The 17,309-nt window shown below is 47.5% G+C and overlaps 1 protein-coding gene across 2 annotated transcripts in view; it reads right to left on the bottom strand.

Moving 5' to 3' along the window:
- Nucleotides 1-17,309, bottom strand: part of PI4KA (phosphatidylinositol 4-kinase alpha) — a 2,470,135-nt gene that overhangs the window by 107,921 nt on the left and 2,344,905 nt on the right. For both annotated transcript variants that reach the window (XM_069619956.1, XM_069619957.1), the window contains 2 exons: nucleotides 9,984-10,104; nucleotides 7,770-7,929 (listed from right to left, as the gene is read on the bottom strand). In XM_069619956.1, coding sequence (XP_069476057.1) covers nucleotides 7,770-7,929; nucleotides 9,984-10,104 — 281 coding nt within the window. The remainder of the gene's footprint in view (nucleotides 1-7,769; nucleotides 7,930-9,983; nucleotides 10,105-17,309) is intronic.

The raw sequence follows: 17,309 nt of genomic DNA, 5'->3' as shown, positions 1-17,309 counted from the left end.
TTCAGACCCTTTCGACGCCTGGTGCCGATGTTCGGGGGTAGTGTCCCTATCTCTCGAGCGTGGAGGTTGGGACTCGGGAACAGCCGTTACGTGGCCTGCTGACGCCGACTCCTGGAGTGTGGTCTGGGGATAGAGGTCGGTTTCGTCTTCCGATGATCAAACCTCCGTTACCTTGGGGAGCGAGGCACTCTTGGCAACAGTGGATGGTTGACTGGAGTCATGCGGCGATCTAGATCGAGAACGCCCAGAGGACACTGATTCGGACCGTTCTCTATGTGCCTCTTCCCGAGTACTCAACGTGCGCGTCGAGTCTCGGTGGGACTTTGTGTGTTTTGTGGAAGTGCTGTAGGTAGCGCTTGTGTCGCCTGGGGTTTTCCCCATAGCCACCTTGCCGACAACCTGCCGAGGTTGGGGACTTGCACTTGGCTGTCTCTTGACGCCACGTTGCCCTCGCCGTCTGAAAGCACGGCGTCGCTGCCATCGCTGAAGGCGCCCTCCGCTGCCATGGCCTCTTGATGCCTGGCGTGGTGGGCCCAACGCTTGATCGAACGGTCCTTTAGCGTTTTCGGTTTGAACCTACTACACGCTCTGCAGTTCGCCTCGGGCTGGTCCCTCGGCAAGCAGAGATTGCACGTGGCGTATCTGTCAACCCAAGGGTACTTACGGTTGCACTTGGGGCAAAATTGGAAAGGGGTACCCTCCATATGCACCTTGTGGCAGCAGGCTAATAAGTGTAGGAATATATGAGAATGTACCTATATACCAAAGAGTATAGAGTATGTCCACCCCCCACTCTCCCTACTTGCAGGGCCGAGGCCAGAGGCCTTCCAAGGCCCGGGCCGAGGCCAGAGGCCTTCCGAGGCCCAAATCCGTCGTGCAGCTCTCGACGGTGGATTCTTTCTCCGGGCCGGCGTCGTGTGGAAGTTCAGTGACACGACGTTGGGGTGGAGAAATATAACAATATTTTTGCAAAAGTATGGCTAAGGCCAGGGAACTCTGCAGAATGCTTCCGACCAGTATGGCGGAAAAAAACAATCTGAGGGTCCTAGACGCGTGAGGGATCATGGGTACAGTGGACGTCACACTAGGGATAGTATTACTGGCACGCCCTGTGTCGAAGCCCATTTTTGAGTTTAAAAAAACAAACTAATACTCTGCAGCTTCCACTAGATGTCGGCCTATGCACAGCATGTGATCTAAGCAGATTCCACAAGCCTCAGAAATATATATATTAAAATAAATTAGGTAATTATTCAGTAAAAAATGCCTTGTATAAAGCATCCTCTGTAAAAACACTAAATTCCTTAGTACCACTACTTTTCTGCGTTTTGCAGCGATAATATCCAAGTAATCACCATTCGTCATGATCTTGACTCCTAGATACCTAAACTTTCTTACCTTTCCTATGTGATTCCGTTCAATCATGACTTTAGGGATTGTCATTTCTCTATATGACAAGTGCATCAATTTTGTTTTTCTTAGTTCATCTTTTAACCATTTATCTTTGCGTACCTTTGCAATTCCGATAAAGACCTTCTAATACCTGAAAATGTCTAGTCACATAGTACCAGGTCATCAGCATATGAAATGCAGAGTACCTTTTCACTCAAGATCATGGGGAGAGGGGGACAATTATGCACTCTCCCCAATATAATTTGGAGATCAGCTATGTATATATTGAACACCAGCTATGTACTTGAATATAGGCGGCCCAATCCAAGATCTTGAGCAGGAATGGGGTGTTGGTAATAGGCCTATAATTTGAAGGAACATTAGGATCAAGAGATGGTTTCTTTTGTAAAGGTGAAATCCAAGCCTGCTTAATGCATGGCGGAACAAAGCTTTCACTAAAGGATAAATGACTTTAGTGATTAATGGAATCAGTTGTGCAGCCCATGCCTTTACAAACATTGCAGGGCATACTTCTCCCTTGCAATCGGTAGGTTTCAATTGTTGTAACAAATCAGAACGTTCAGGTTTCGTAACAATGCGAAACTCAAACGAAAGAATGGTGCTTTCAGGTCTAAACAGATCTTTGTTTGCCCTTGTCCTCTCTAGAGCAATACGTTTGTTCACAATATCCTCCTGAATATTCTTGATCTTATTCACCATTGTATCCTGTATGGACGTACACCAGTCATTGTCTATTTTAAATGCTACCGACCTTTCCTTGAGGGAAAAGCTTTCTCCACACAAGTATCCAGGATGAACGGGAGCGGTTGCTAAAGTGTCATCTGCGACTTACAGAAATTCCGGTAGAAGCCCAAGCCATGCAGTAGCCGACAATTGTCCTCGAGAAGACTCGACACCTGCTCTGGTGACCGGCCCGAAGGAGTCAAATGTCCAGGTAAGGAAAGAAGTTTGTCCTGTCCCTCTTGAGATGTGCTGCAACTATCACCATCAACTTGCCAAAAACCGTGGGAGCGAAGTTTAGCCTGAAAGGAAACATATTTAACTGATAATGGCCACTGCCTATCATGAATCTTAGGAACTTCCAGTGCTTCTGATGGAACGACACATGGAAGTAAGCATCCTTGAAGTTCAGCAATACAAACCAGTGCATGCTCTGCAGATCCTGGAGAATCTCTCTCAATGCCACCATTCTGACCTGGTATTTACCCAGAAACTTGTTCAAGCCTCCGAGTTCCAGGATGGGATGCAGGACTCCTTTTTTCATCACCAAAAATACCAGGAATAACACCCTGATCCCTCCTCTGAAATGGGAAACTTCTTCACTGCCCACTAGGCCAGACAAACCACCAGCTCCTCCGGCAGCAAGGGTTCCGATTCCCAAAGGCAATTAAGGTGGGCATGTCCAGTGGTTTCCACAGGAAGAGAAGGTAGTACCTGCTTTGGGAAAGCATCGGATGTGATCTCCCACCATTTCTCTACAAAGGTGGAGTTACGACCCGCAACAGGAGCAATGAGGATTGTGCCGAAAGCAACAATGCCATTCAACACACCCCTACATGTAGCAAGAAGAGTATCGTCTCTGCACTGTTTTGACATGCGCTTGCTTAGTCTTCCTCTGTGGAAAAGATCTAATAGCCAAAATCGCTGCCCCAGAGACATAAGAAAAGAAGGGGTTGGTAACCGGTTGCTGGACTGCCAGACCCACCGACTTGGCTGTAGCCTTCCAGTCCCTCTAACTCCTCACTGGATTTCATCCCGTATAAATGAACACTGTCAAACGACATATCCACTAACTTTGCCTACGATTTATGTGCAAACCCTGTAGGCCTGAGTCATTTGGACATTCACATCACTGTGGACATACAATTGAGCAGCCGAAACAGTAGTCTGTATCCAGCCCAATCTGAAGTACCTGATTCGCCTTCTTGTCATCATTCACTATGTCTAGGAAACCATACCGAACCTTCTGGAAAGTACGGCAAGCTTTCAGACATCATAGACCACAGAACATGCTCTCTAAGGCAAAGAGCTTTTAATTGAAAGTGTCCATCTTCTTTCCCTCTCTATACAGGGGAAGGGCCGAAGAAGAAGCGGACAACCTCAATTAACCATGACTGCCTGAGCACCAAAGCTCTCCGGAGATGGGAGGCTTGAGAGGGATATGGTCCCCCGATGCCAGCTTATATTTCTTTGTAAGCTCTTTATTGACAACAGGAGTGGAACAAGGGTTATGCAAAAAGGCCAGAACAGGATTGGCAATAGCTGCATTAAAAGGCAACATTGTCTCATTTTGTGGCCCCTTTACCAGAATAGCCATGAATTGGTAATGCACTAACAGTTCAGTCACAGCTCAAAGGCCCATGGCAGCTACTGCCTTCTCAATGATCTTCTTGTATTGAGCATTGTGGTGTGTGTATGGCCACGCCTGATGCATCTCGAGATCAAGCAAGATGTCAAGACCACTAGTAGTGCATTGTAGACCCAATGCCAAATTTAAACATTTCCAGCTCACCAAATAGTATAACAAAGAACCTTGTTCGTGTCTCCAAGAGGTTCTAATCCAAAAGTGGACAGTATTGCCATCCTCATCAAATATGTCCTGCCAAGGCTCGAATTGTGAGCCCCTGACTACGGCTGGGACAAGGTGGTTGAAGCGCCAACCATGACCGACAGAGAAGCTCTGTCACTGAAACACAGCACTGACACTGCCATTTGGAGGAGCTGCGCTAATGAATGTGTGACTTGACTCCATGACATCCCTACTGCCTAACACTGGCACAGTAGAATGTGGGAAAGATGTTGAGGCCGAAGCCACACTGGTGAAAAGATTGCAACATCTGATCTCTAAAAGTTCTCACTCATCCCAATAGACATGCTTGGAATGAAAAGATGGTTTTGCTACCTTTTTGGGAGTCATATGATTCCTCATTGTCATCGCGCTTAGACTTTTGTCTCCTATTCTTTTTGCTTTACAGGAAGAGGAGGAAGAATAATGGGGAGACTTGCAGCGGGAACATGAGAACATTTTGGTCTTCCTCCATCTCCTGCACTCGTCTTTTTACTCTGCGGTGGGTTCCTCCGTCTCCACCTCCAAGAAAAGGGAAGGAGCAGGGCTTTGCACTTTGAGGGCAGACAGCCTGATGTCAGTTTAGCAGCCCATTCATTAACATTCCTGGACTCTTTCGTGACCTCTGCGACTCTCTCTCACTCTCTATTCTCCCGTCTGGGCCTACTCATTCTGCAGCGCACACTCTTGATGCTCTGATCACTTCTGACCTTCCCCTCTCCGCCCCTCTCTCCACTCCTCTCTCCTGGAGTGATCACTTTCTCCTATCCTCCCACCTCTCCCTCCCTACCCCACAGGCAAAGCCACCCTCATCACTGCCACCCACCTTCTCCGTCATCCGACCCATGAAGCGCGTGTCAGTTGAGGCTTTCGCTGCCACCTTCTCGCCACCCCTCCCCCCACGGCTGACTCTCACCCTGACACAGCCCTCTCCACGCTCCACTCTGCTATATCTGATACTCTTGATATCCTTGCCCCTGTCATGAGAATCCGCCTGAATCCCAAAGCCAAATGTAACTCCTGGTATGACTCGGATCTCGTCACCCTAAAGTGCAAGTGCAGGGTGGCAGAGAGGAAATGGCGTACTTCATGTTCATCCTCTGACAAACTGGCCTGCCGCCTGCTCCAAAGGCAATACTGTCTCTCCGTTCTCACCAAGAAGAGAGCCCTTATCCAAGCCTGCATCTCTGCGGCATCTAACAATTCGGCCGAACTCTTTAAAATCTGCAAGGAGCTTGCCAACCCTGCTGCAGTCTCTACCTCTCCTGTCCCCTCCCAGGCCCTCTGCACTGCACTGGCCTCTCACTTCATCTCTAAAACTCAGGACATCCTGTCCTCACTCTCCTCCAATCACCTCCCTCCCTCCCTCTCTTCCCGGCTCTTCCTCCGGCCCTTCTGCAGCCACCCCTTCTCCCTCCTTCTCTGCCTTTCCCCTTTTCTCTGCTGACGAGGTTTCCGGACAAGTCTGATCTATGAAAGTCTTGTCTAAACAGGTTCACCCCTGTTCCTCCAAAACTATCAAGGACCACATCGACTCCCTGGCTCCTGCCCTGGCTGACTTTTGCAACCACTCCTTCGCCTCTGGAGTCTTCCCATCCCCCTTAAGCACTCCCTTGTGCACCCTCTTCTTAAGAAACCCTCTTCCGACCCCTCCTGCCCGACTAACTATTGCCCAATCTCCATCACTCCCTTTCTGGGCAAGCTCCTGGAGAAACTGGCCATCTCCCAGCTTAACCTCCATGCTGAATCTGTTGGTAGTCTTCATGACCACCAATCTAGCTTCAGAGCTGCCAGAAGCACGGAAACTGCTCTCCTGAACATCCGTGAGGACCTGCTCTCGAACCTCGACTCCAACACTCTGTGTGTTCTCATTCTGCTCGATCTCTCTTCTGCCTTTGACACTGTCAACCATGCCATCCTGCTCAACCGTCTCCGTGATAACCTGGGTATCACTGGTCAGGCTCTGGCGTGGCTGACCTCTTTCCTTTCCAATCGACTCCCAGGTCCAACTGGGGTCCTTCCTCTCTGACATCTTTTTCTCTACCTGTGGTGTCCCCCAGGGATCTAATCTCTCTCCCTGGCTTTTCAACCTGTATCTGGCACTCCTTGCCCACCGCATCGCCGCTCTCTGCCCCAACTTTCAGTGCTATGCGGACGATACCCAGCTCATTTTCAGGCTACCCTTGGCCTCCTCCTCTCCTTCCCTCATCTCTGTGTCTGCTATCCAGGAATGGTGTGCCGCCAATGACCTCTGCCTTAATGCCAGTAAGACTGAGATTCTACTCATCGGCACACCCACTCCCTCCTTCCCTGCAGCTCTTTGGCCAGCCTCTCTTGGCCCTCTTCCTGCTCCTACCTGCAAGGCAAAAAACCTCGGGGTCATCTTCGACTCCACACTCTCCTTCTCTCCTCATATATCTGACGTCTCTAAGAAGTCACACTACCAGCTGCACCTCCTCAGAGGTATTCTTCCCTTCCTCTCCTTCCCCCAGAAGCTCACTGTCTCCCGAGCCCTGGTTCTCTCGAAGCTGAACTACTGTAACAGCCTCTATCTTAATCTGCCTGCCTCCATCCTCGCCCTCTGCAACTCATCCAGAACAGGACTGTGAGACTAGTCCTTGGCCTCAAACCCAGGGACCGTATCTCTCCAGGACTGAAATCTCTACACTGGCTCCCAGTGGCTGCGAGGATTAAGTTCAAAACCCTCTGCATTGTCCACAAGGCCTTCTGGGTCCTGGGGCCTAAATACCTTCAACTCTCTCTTCCTAAATATCTTCCTTCCCGAGCCCTTCGCTCATCCGTCTCCAACTCCCTCAGGGTCAGCCGCTTCTCGAAGCAACGAGCTGGGGGTGGATCTCTCTCCGCGGCAGGGGCCTCCCTCTGGAACAGCCTTCCTGCCTCCCTGAAACTTGAGGAGAACCATCTCCGGTTCCGGAAGCACCTCAAAACCTTCCTCTTTGCTTCTGCTTTCTCTCTCCCTCTCCCCTGCTAAATTCTTCACTGAAACTGCACTGAATCTGCAACTGGGCCACTCTCTCCGACCTCAGTCCTTGGCCCAGCCACTCTCCACTTGCACTGCCTCCCTGGCAACCCCTGCACTGCGGGGACTGTCTCTGTATCCTTACAGCCCCCCCTCCACAGCACTTGTCTGCACTTACCTTGCACTGGCCACCAGCTGGCCCCATTATTTATTTTTTATTCTACTTACCCTGTACTGGACTTCCCCCCCTCCCCTTCCCCTTTTCCCTCCCCCCTACCCCTGCACTTGCGCATCTAAATGACACCTGGCCTAGTAGGATCGTTGTCGGTCTTCCCCTTGTTCCCCCTCCCTGCCTCGTCACGCCTTGAAACACTTGTGTATAGGCGTGTTACAAATGCCGTATCATATATCATATCATGATCCATTCCCAGACACCACACAAATATTGTGAGGGTCTGTGATGAACAGTTTGAAGCTCAGGTCCTGACAGCACTTTAAACCATATGGCTTGGGAGCAAGCATAGTGGCGCATCAAACATTCATTCACAAGGCATTCCGAGAGACTGAGTGATGAGCGTGCGCAAAAAAGGAGCGGAGGTATTGGGGTGCAGGGTATGATATTTATGCAGCAGTGACATCATGTTTGGATCTGAGGAAGTCCAGCATTGAGGACAAGAGTCGCCGAGCTACTATAGGTCCCCTGATGACGTTTTCCGAGAACAGCTTGGAGGAAATATATCTAGATCTATTTGACAAATCTGTACGAGTATGCTATCCATTGAAAAATTACACAAGACAGTTGATATTTACCTGACAGCAAGGTACCCTCGGACACACATTTCCATGAACCATTTGAAAGGGGTTGCTTCCATTTTCCCTCCCATGATCATCACCATCTCATCAGTGAGTTTAATGTCCGGCTCCCAACCGAGGTTTCCACCCGGCGAGCTTTCAAACATGAAACCAAAATCTGCAGAGAGAATTATTGCAGTTATCCTCTTTAAGAAATGTAGCCATATATTATTAACATATTACTACCCAAATCCCAGGAAGAGAGTTATTTCAATTTTTCTGTGCAAAGACAGCATAGGAAGTTCTGTATAGAAATCAGAGATTAGAATATGAATACAAATTACAAACTTCAGAATCCTTTTGAACATGCAGGCCTTTTGAATGTTTGGACAGCCCAACTCTGTGTTCTATTCCCTGTTTCTGACTAACCATCATTTTTGAAGAGGATCTGTATTTTGTAGTACAAGTCCACTACGGCTGTGATATTTTAATGTATGCAATGAAGGCATGCATTGAGCCAACAGATGGATTCTTGATTGCCATTACCATCAGCATCCGTGATCTAGACTGCTGTTGCACACAGGGCCACGCTGGGACGAGCCAAACCGACTTTGGCTTTTTAACAGCCTGCCAGCCGAACCTTAAGTAAAAAACATAGATGAAAAAGGAATCGAAGCATTTTGTGTGTCTGGACCCAAACTTTGAAACAAAGTTTATGGCCTTAGTAATGAACATTTCTATTCCTGTAACTTAGAGAAGCTGGAGCTTTTCTAACCAAATATGTGCCTATCCAGCTTTACACTTCATCTCAAGTTACCACATCTGTAACCAGCTTTAGTCTTCCCATTTCCACAGTTAAAAATATTAATTTATGGTCTAAAACAACTATTTTCTAATTTAATATAAAGTAATTGGTATTTATAAAGCATTAAAGTCTGACGTTTACAAGGCCTAGGAATCCATCTCCAAAACCATACATATTTAAAACCCCACTTCCTTTAACTATAAAAAAATGTTCTAGCTGTTTTTGGACAAATTGACATCAGGAGCAGTCGTGACAGCTTTGAGACTTTCATCCCTGACCAGTGGAATTTGTATTCTCTATTGATGAACCAGACCCAGAGCATGACCCATTCACCTGGTTTTAGTTCAGCTTGGTCATCAAATTCTCACCTGTAACTGTAGTCATTATACAGTCAGTGAAACTACCTTCACTGCTTTATTTCATTGCAACTTTTTTAAGGACTTTGCCACACACCTTAAAACCTACCTTAAATTTGAATCCCCCTTGGTCGGAACAGCTGTCCTTTAACAATTAAAAAAAGGCCACAATTTTTCCAATTCAGAAAACCTTACTTTGACCTATGAATTTGTTAAATTACATCATGTAGAACCACTACTTTATGACCATCATTCTTGATGAAGAAAACAGTAGAGACTCACCATGTGGAAAGTGGGATAGGCAAGAGTTCACACAAAGGAAAAAGCTGTATTAAATTAGCAAACAGAGGAACCTCAAAGATGAAATGTACAGGAGGTCGAAGAAAGGAGTGGTGGAAGGTGGAAAAGAACAGTGTAGATATAGCAAAATTGAACAGTCTGATGGGAAGGAAAAGAGGAAAGTATTTGATGCAGAGAGTTAGAGCCAGAAAATGGCACATACAATGAAGGGTGCCATTTAGGAAAAAGGACGGAACAGGCAGTGCTAGGAGGGCTAATGGGAGAAAGGTCTCATTGTGGAGAATTAGCATCAAAATTAAGACAGGAAGCTTGCAACAGAAAGCAAGAGCAGGGATGATCAAGAGAGCATTAATATTCTACAAGGAGAGAATGGGGTGGGAAAGGTAAGAACTGGATCAAAAACAATGCAAATGTAGAGGCCATGTCCTGATGGAAGAGACACAATGCTAAACAAGCGTTTATGGTGCATGAAGGGGGCAGAAGGAAAAGTGAGCGGGCTCTGGTGAAGGACAGTTCAGAAGAGAGGAGAGAGACCTAATAATGACACTTTGCAAACGAAGATTAAGACAGAAATTAAATAAGGGTTGACACTGGATGGAGAAAGGAGCACAAGAGAGTCCTGCGCTGTAAGAAGAGGCAGAAAAGAGGCGACTGGACTAGTGGATAGAATAGTAGGAAGTTTGATGGAAAGGGGAACCTTCACTTTGGAGGATTAAGAACCACCATGCAAAAGAAAAAGCCACAAGGCTGCATGAACACACACACACTGACCTATATGTATGATGTGCCCCTGTTTGTCCAGCATTATGTTTCCGTTGTGTCTGTCCTTGATTTGTAGAAGGAACAGAAGCAGACTGTAAGCCGCCATGCTGCGGATGAAATTGTATCGAGCCTGTGTGGGTTAAAAAGAAAAAGAAAGCGTGTAAATCGATAAAATCGTCTGGAAATAGTCATTTTACATGCATATGGCTTGTCCTTGGCTTGACATAGCTACGAACCACAAAACTAGACCAGGAGCTACAGCGTAATCAGAAGCAGACATTTTCAAAGCATTTCCACTCAAGATAGTGTTTGAGGGCTAGTGTGAATGGAATAAAAGGGAGAGGAACATTTCCTGGCAGATGCAAGCTCAAACTCATCTCCCTATGGTCAGGTGCACTGTCCCAGTTCCTGTGTTCCCAAGGTCTCCACGGAATTCCCCATTTGCCTGATGCGAGCAAACAATAACCTGGGGCACATACTTTTCTCTAGAATTGACGGTTAAACGTGTAAAGGAATGCACACTGGGAGCCTGGTTTAAGGACAGCGTGATGTTTTCCTGCTTTGGGATATAAACCCCTGTTCCTGAGCTAGAACTTTAGATACCTCCAGTAGTCAAAAAGTGTAGCTTCTCAGTGCCCTCACTAGGACAGTTACAAGGATGGAGAAATTATTTACCAGTAATGTTCTTTCTATGGATTGTTCTCCCGCAGATTCCTCAAATGAAAGAAATCCTTACAACATCAGCCGCTCAGAAACTGCACGACCCCACACCGATTCATCTTGACTCAACCGTGCCATTCCTCGACCGCGGATGTGATGCCGGGGAGAGATATATATGATACATTACTCACCGTAATCGTATTTCTGATGCTTGTATCCGCTTAGATCGACATGCTGTGCATAGGCAGATATCAAGTGGAAGCTGCAGAGTATTACAGTTTGTTTTTTGAAACTCAAAAAGGGGCGTCAAACTAGGGCGTGCCAGTAATACCATCCCTAGTGTGATGTCCACTGTACCTATGATCCCTCACGCGTGTAGGACCCTCAGATTGTATTTTTTTCTGACATGAGGTAGCATGAGGAGTAGCGTGAGTACAGAGTACCCAAGTAGATAAGATAGATAAGACCACAAGCATCCAGGCGCCTTCTCTCAGAGGGGAGGAAGGGTGGGCGCATGTGAATCTAAGCAGATACAAGCATCAGAAATACGATTACAGTGAGTAATGTATCCCTTCTGAGGCTGTGGAATCTGCTTAGATCACATGCTGTGCATAGATTAGCTAGCAGTGATAAGGTACTGCGCGAGCAGAAACAGGATACCAGAGAAGACCTGCATCAATGGGTGGCAATCACGGTGCCACTATTAAATCCCAGGCAAAAAGAGGACGTTTCAAGCAACATGAACAGCTCATGATTGCAGTTTGGCGTGAACTAAACTGAAGACAAGACAGTGGTCTTGCGAGGGATGGGCGGGTGGTTATAGATGTTCTTTGCAGAATGCATATAATCATCGTTTTACTGTATTCTATGTTATTAAAATCTAATAAATACATTAAAAAAAAGATTAGCTAGCAGTGTTAGAAGAAGGAGGTGGGATGTGAGAAGGGTCATGAGCGAACAAATGTCTTAGAACCGCTTGTCCCATTTGAGTATCTGTCTTGGAATGAGTGTCAATGCAGTAGTGCTGAGTAAAGGTGTGAATAGAGCTCCATGTAGCTGCTTTGAAAATAGTATCAAGGGGTACATTTGCAAAGAAATCCAGAGTGGCTCCAGTGCTTCTTGTAGAGTGGGCCCCTGGCGTAAAAGGCAGTGTTTTATCTGAAAGTGAATAGCACAGTTGGATACATCAGACTATCCACCTAGAGATGGCATTCTTAAGAGACGCGATCTCCCTCTCTGCCTGGAGCTATAGAGACAGTTGGTCTGTCTTTCTTAGCAGCCTGGTCTTGTCTACGTAGTAGAGGACCGCCCTCCTCACATCTAGTGTGTGGAGTTTCACCTCAGCAGAGCTTTTGGGTTCCTGGAAGAAGGCAGGTATCTCAATAGACTGGTTAACATGGAATTTGGAAATTAACTTACGTGAGAACCTAGGGTGAGTGCGTAAAACCAGTTTATCCTTATGAACAGTAAAGAAAGGATCCTGCACTGACCAAGCTTGAATTTCACTGACCCTTCTTATGGATGTGATGGCTACTAAGAAGGCAGTTTTATAAGTCAAGTGTTTGAGACTAGATTTGTGCATGGGCTCAAAGCAGTGTCCCATAAGCTTAGCAAGTACCACATGAATGTCCCAACCTGGTCTTGGGTTAGAAATTGGTGGGTGTAGTCTCTTTACCCCTTCCATAAATGCTTTAACCACTGGCACTTTCCACCATGACATCTTGTTATGGGAAGTGGTGTAGGCTGATAAAGCTGCTAGGTGCACTTTAAGTGAGTTAAACACTAACCCTGCATCCAATAGGTGGAGCATATAGGTGACGACATTAGAAGTACAACAATCAATTGGGCTGATTTGCTTATTCTGGCACCAAATAAAAAATTGTTTCCATTTGTCATAGTAACAGTGCATTGTGTTAGGTTTTCTTGACTCTTTCAGATATCCATACATCTCTGGGGTAAATTGAGATGTCCAAACTCTAGGACTTCAGGAGCCATGCTGCCACGGTCATTGAGTTGGGCTGAGGATGCACTGTTAGTCCCTCGTGCTGGGAGAGCAGGTTTTACCGGCACAGGAGTTTGATGGGGTTGCATACCGCCAATTTGCATAGGTGTGGGTACAAAGGTTGTCTTGTCCACATAGGAGCAACTAGGATGAGCGTCATCGGTTCCCTGTGGACCTTGTTGACCACGTTCCTCATCAGAGGGGTTGGTGGAAAAGTGTAGGCAAACATTCCTGGCCAATTCATCCATAGGGCGTTCCCCTTGGAGCCTGGCTGGGGGAACCTGGATGCGAAGTCTGGGCATTGCCTGTTTTCGCTTGTGGCGAATAGGTCTATAGTGGGGAAACCCCACTGAGAGAAGAGGTCTCCTACGACTTTTTCGTGTAGTGTCCACTTGTGTTCTTCTGGAAGGGGATCCCTGCTCCAAGCATCTGCTAGGGAGTTGAGATTCCTTGGAACATGTTGGGATGACAAGTAAATCTTCCGTTTGAGTGCCCATCTCCAAATTTTCTGGACAAGCTTGGACAGATTTGGCGAATGAGTGCCCCCTTGTTTGTTTAAGTAAAACATTGCCGGTGTGCCGTCTGTTAGGATCTGCACTGACAGGTTGGATAGGAGGGGTTCAAATGCCCGAAGTGCTCTAAAGACTGCCAGAGGTTCTAGCAGATTGATGTGGTTCTGAGCCACTGTTTGAGACCAGACACCCTGAGCAGTGTGGTGAAGGTAGTGAGCTCCCCACCCTGCCAGGGAGGCATCTGTTGTGACGACGGCCTGTATCCCTGGATCGTAGAAGGGATCCCCTTCGTAAGATTCTCTCTTGTCCACCAGCGAAGACTCTGTACTAGTGTTGGCGAAACGACCACTAGATCGTCCCACTGACCGCTTGCTTGAGACCACTGTTTCGCCAACCATTCCTGCATGGGTCTCATGCACAGGCGCGCGTGGGCAACCAGGTAAATGCAAGATGTCATCGTGCCTAGCAAACGCATTGCTTTGCGCACCCTTATTTGGCGACTGCCCTGATATTGAGGAATTTGCAGCAACAGATTTCGAATTCTTTCCTCTGATGCAAAAGCCAACCCCTCTTGGGTGTTTAGGACAGCTTCTAGGAACTGTTGAGGTGCTTGGCACCAGGCTTGATTTTTTCTCGTTGATTGAGAAGCCCAATTGGAAGAGGAGGTTGATTGTTCTTTCAATGTTTATTCTGCAAATTACGGGGGTTTCCCCTGTGATGAGCCAGTCGTCCAGGTATGGGTAGACTAGGATGGCCTCCCTGCATAGGTGCACCGCCACCATCGCCAGTAGCTTGGTGAATACCCTTGGAGCCGAGGCTATACCGAAGCGCAGCACCTTGAACTGGTAGTGCTGGTTGTCTATTTTGAAACGCAAGAATCTTCAGTGCGCTGGGAGCATTGAAATATGAAAATAGGCATCTTTCATATCCAATGTTGCCATGTAATCCCCCTTTTTTAGTAGGGGTATTACCTCTCGGAGTGTAGACAAGCAGAATTTTTGTGGCTTGACATACTTGTTTGCAGGACGCAAATCTAATAATGAACGCATTGTTAGATCTTTCTTTGGCACAAGGAAGTAGGTTGAATAAATACAACTGTTTACCTGGTTGTTCGGGCACAAGTTCTATGGCGTCCTTTGCAAGTAGAGTGGCGATTTCCTCAAGAAGGATTTTCTGGTGCTCCAATGAGTGTACCTTCTGTCTTGGAGGATGGTTGTGGGGGCGCGCTAATAGTTCTATAAAGTATCCTGCGGACACTGTGGACAGCACCCACCTGTCCGAAGTGATCCCCTCCCGTGCGTGGGTAAAGGTGGAAATGCGCCCCCCCCTACTGGGGATGCCTGGGAGGGGACTCGAAGCGGAACGTCACTGTTTACTAGGTGGCGTGCCACCTCTGACGGGGCTGCCTCTACCCCTAGTGCGGCCCCTGCGCTGGCCTTTGGTGAATCCCTGTGATGTTTGGAACCGATTGTTGCCCAACGAGGTTCCTTGATTTTGGTAGTAGTTGGAACCCCTCTGGGAGTCTTGAGCCGCGAAAGCGATGAAAACTATTATTTCCCCTTTGACCTGGGGGTTTATTTGTGAGTTGGCCGAGAGATTTTAGGGTCTCGTACTCATCTTTAGTTGTCTCTAGTGCCTCTTCCACTGCCTTGCCGAATAGAACGTTCGGCTCTACCGGCATGTCTATAAACGTGGCTTGGGTCTCGGGTTCAAACCCTGACTGCCTGAGCCAAGCGTGGCGCTATATTACTGTGCCTTCGGCTATTAATCTTCCTGCATTATCTGCTGCATCAAAATTTGCTTTATGGATGCATCCAGACACAGACCTACCGTCTGCTGAAATTTGGGCCAACTGGCCTTTTAGTGGTTCAGGTGCCGAGGCTACTAGGGCAGCTACATGTTCCCATTGGTGGCAGTTATAGCTTGCTAAAAGAGTGGTACTGTTAGCAATACGTGACTGACGTAGAGGCAACTTTCCTACCTAGAGCATATATCCTTTTGCTCTCTTTATCAGGAGGTGCTTCTGAATAAGCTAGTGGTGTTCCTGCCCTCTTCCCGGTGGTTGTTACTACCAGGGAGTTGTGTTTTAATTGACTCCTTATGTACATGGGATCGCTACACAAGTAAGATTTGGGGTTACCAGCGAGGTATCCATTCTACACTGGATTGATTTTAATATTGGGATGGCTTGGATAATGGCTCTTTTGTCCCCTAGGATTTCTTACGCGAAATCCCTATCGTCTTGGACATCTTGTGTGCCTATTTGAAAATGAGCTGCTGCTTTAGCCAGTACCTCATTGAGGAGTGGTTGATTATCAATCAATGAGTCAGGTACTGGGGGATCCTTAGGAATAGGGGAGTCAAGATTGTAGGCTTCCGCCTCATCTTCCTATTCCTCTTCCTCTTCCTCATCATCCCCATAATAAGCAACCTCTGACTGGTCTTCCACCACCTGTGTCTCTGTCTCCTCACCATATGACTCTGGATGGTAAGGTTCAATTAGCAAAGGGTCCGAAACCAATCCCTGCGCCGGAGCGTCAAAGCAGAGTCTTTTAGTAGGGGGTTGAGAGTCCTTGGAACCCAAAGGGGCAGAGGTAGCTGGTGTGTTTGCATAGCTATGGAAATAATTAGAGTCTTTCTCGTAGAAGTCTACAAAAAAAGACATCCTTCTAATTACCATATCAATATCGGCTGAATTCCATTCCTTGGAACTGGGAATAAACCTCTCTACCTCTGGTTCCTCATCCATGCCCATTTCCTGAGGAGTGGGAGGGACAATTTTATCCTTAGGAGTAGTGTCAGGGACCTTGGACTTTTCTGTCACTTTAGGGGCTTTCTTTAGGGGCCTTCTGTTTTTCCTTATGGTCGAAGTTCGAAGGTGGTCTTTGATGCTTCGCATCGAGATTCGGAGGCGGTAGAAAGAGGGTGTTGAATCTCGGGAGTAGACGCTACACGCTTAGACTTGGGAGCATAGAGGTCGGAATCGTCTTCTGACAACGGAGCCTCTACAACTATTGGTAGTGCGGCACTCTTTACAACCGTGGACGGTTGGTCCTTGTCATGTGGCAAACGGGAACGCCCAGAGGATACAGAATCATTAGACCGCTCTCTCGATGCCTTCCGTTGCCGATCGCTCGACACGCGTGTCGGGTCACGGCTGGGGCTGATGTGCTTAGTGGGAGTGGTGTGGGTTGTGCTTTTGCCGCCGGGTGTTGTCCCCATAACTGGACCGCTGGCTAGTCCTTCGAGGTCGGGGGCTTGCGCGTGGGTGTCTGAAGTCACCCTTCTGCCCTCGCTGTCTGATACGTCGGCGTTGCTGCCATCGCTAAAGGTCCCTTTGGCGTCCATGGCCTCTCGTTGCCTGGCGTAGTGGGTCCCGAGTTTAGTGGAGCGGTCTTTAAGGGTTTTCGGCTACAAGAAATTACAAGCTCGACAGGTAGCCTTGGGATGGTCTCGTGGGAGACACAAATTGCACGTATTGTGCTCATCTACCCAGGGGAACTTCCTGTTACACTTCGGGCCGAATTTGAAAGGAGGCTTTCCGAGGCCCAAAGGCACAAAGTCCGTCGTGGAGTTTCGATGGCTGGAGTCCTCGATCTTCACTGGCGTCGATCTTCGGCATAGGATGGAAAGAACAGGGAATTTTAACAATAATAAAAGTATAATTGGCTAATGCCAATGGAACTCCGCAATATGCGTCCGACTGGAATGGCGGAAAAAAACCAATCTGAGGGTCCTGCACGCCTGAGGGATCATGGGTACAGTGTCACACTAGGGATAGTATTACTGGCACGCCCTAGTTCGACGCCCCTTTTCGAGTTTTTAAAAACAAACTGTAATACTCTGCAGCTTCCACTTGCAGATTCCACAAGCCTCAGAAATATATATTACATGGACGCAGTAGCGTCCATGTAGTTATTGTTAAGTTGGTGTTTCCATAGGAAGAGCATTTTTTGGGTGGCTTATAACTTGGCTCCCTCTGGACGAATCCTCACCAAAAAAAGCATATGGCCCACTCTGAATTTATTTGCAAAGTTTGGTGAGGATTCGTCCAGGGGGGGGAAAGGTTATAGGGGGTGTCCCAAAACTTGTGTTTTTTCCTATAGACCTAATGGGGAAAAAACTTTGCGCACGGCCACAGGCCAAACCGCTGGACGGATT

The sequence above is a fragment of the Ambystoma mexicanum genome, chromosome 10 (assembly GCF_040938575.1).
Source record: "Ambystoma mexicanum isolate Mex_15411 chromosome 10, UKY_AmexF1_1, whole genome shotgun sequence".
Lineage (NCBI taxonomy): Eukaryota > Metazoa > Chordata > Amphibia > Caudata > Ambystomatidae > Ambystoma > Ambystoma mexicanum.
This window is presented reverse-complemented; position numbering and strand designations above follow the sequence as displayed.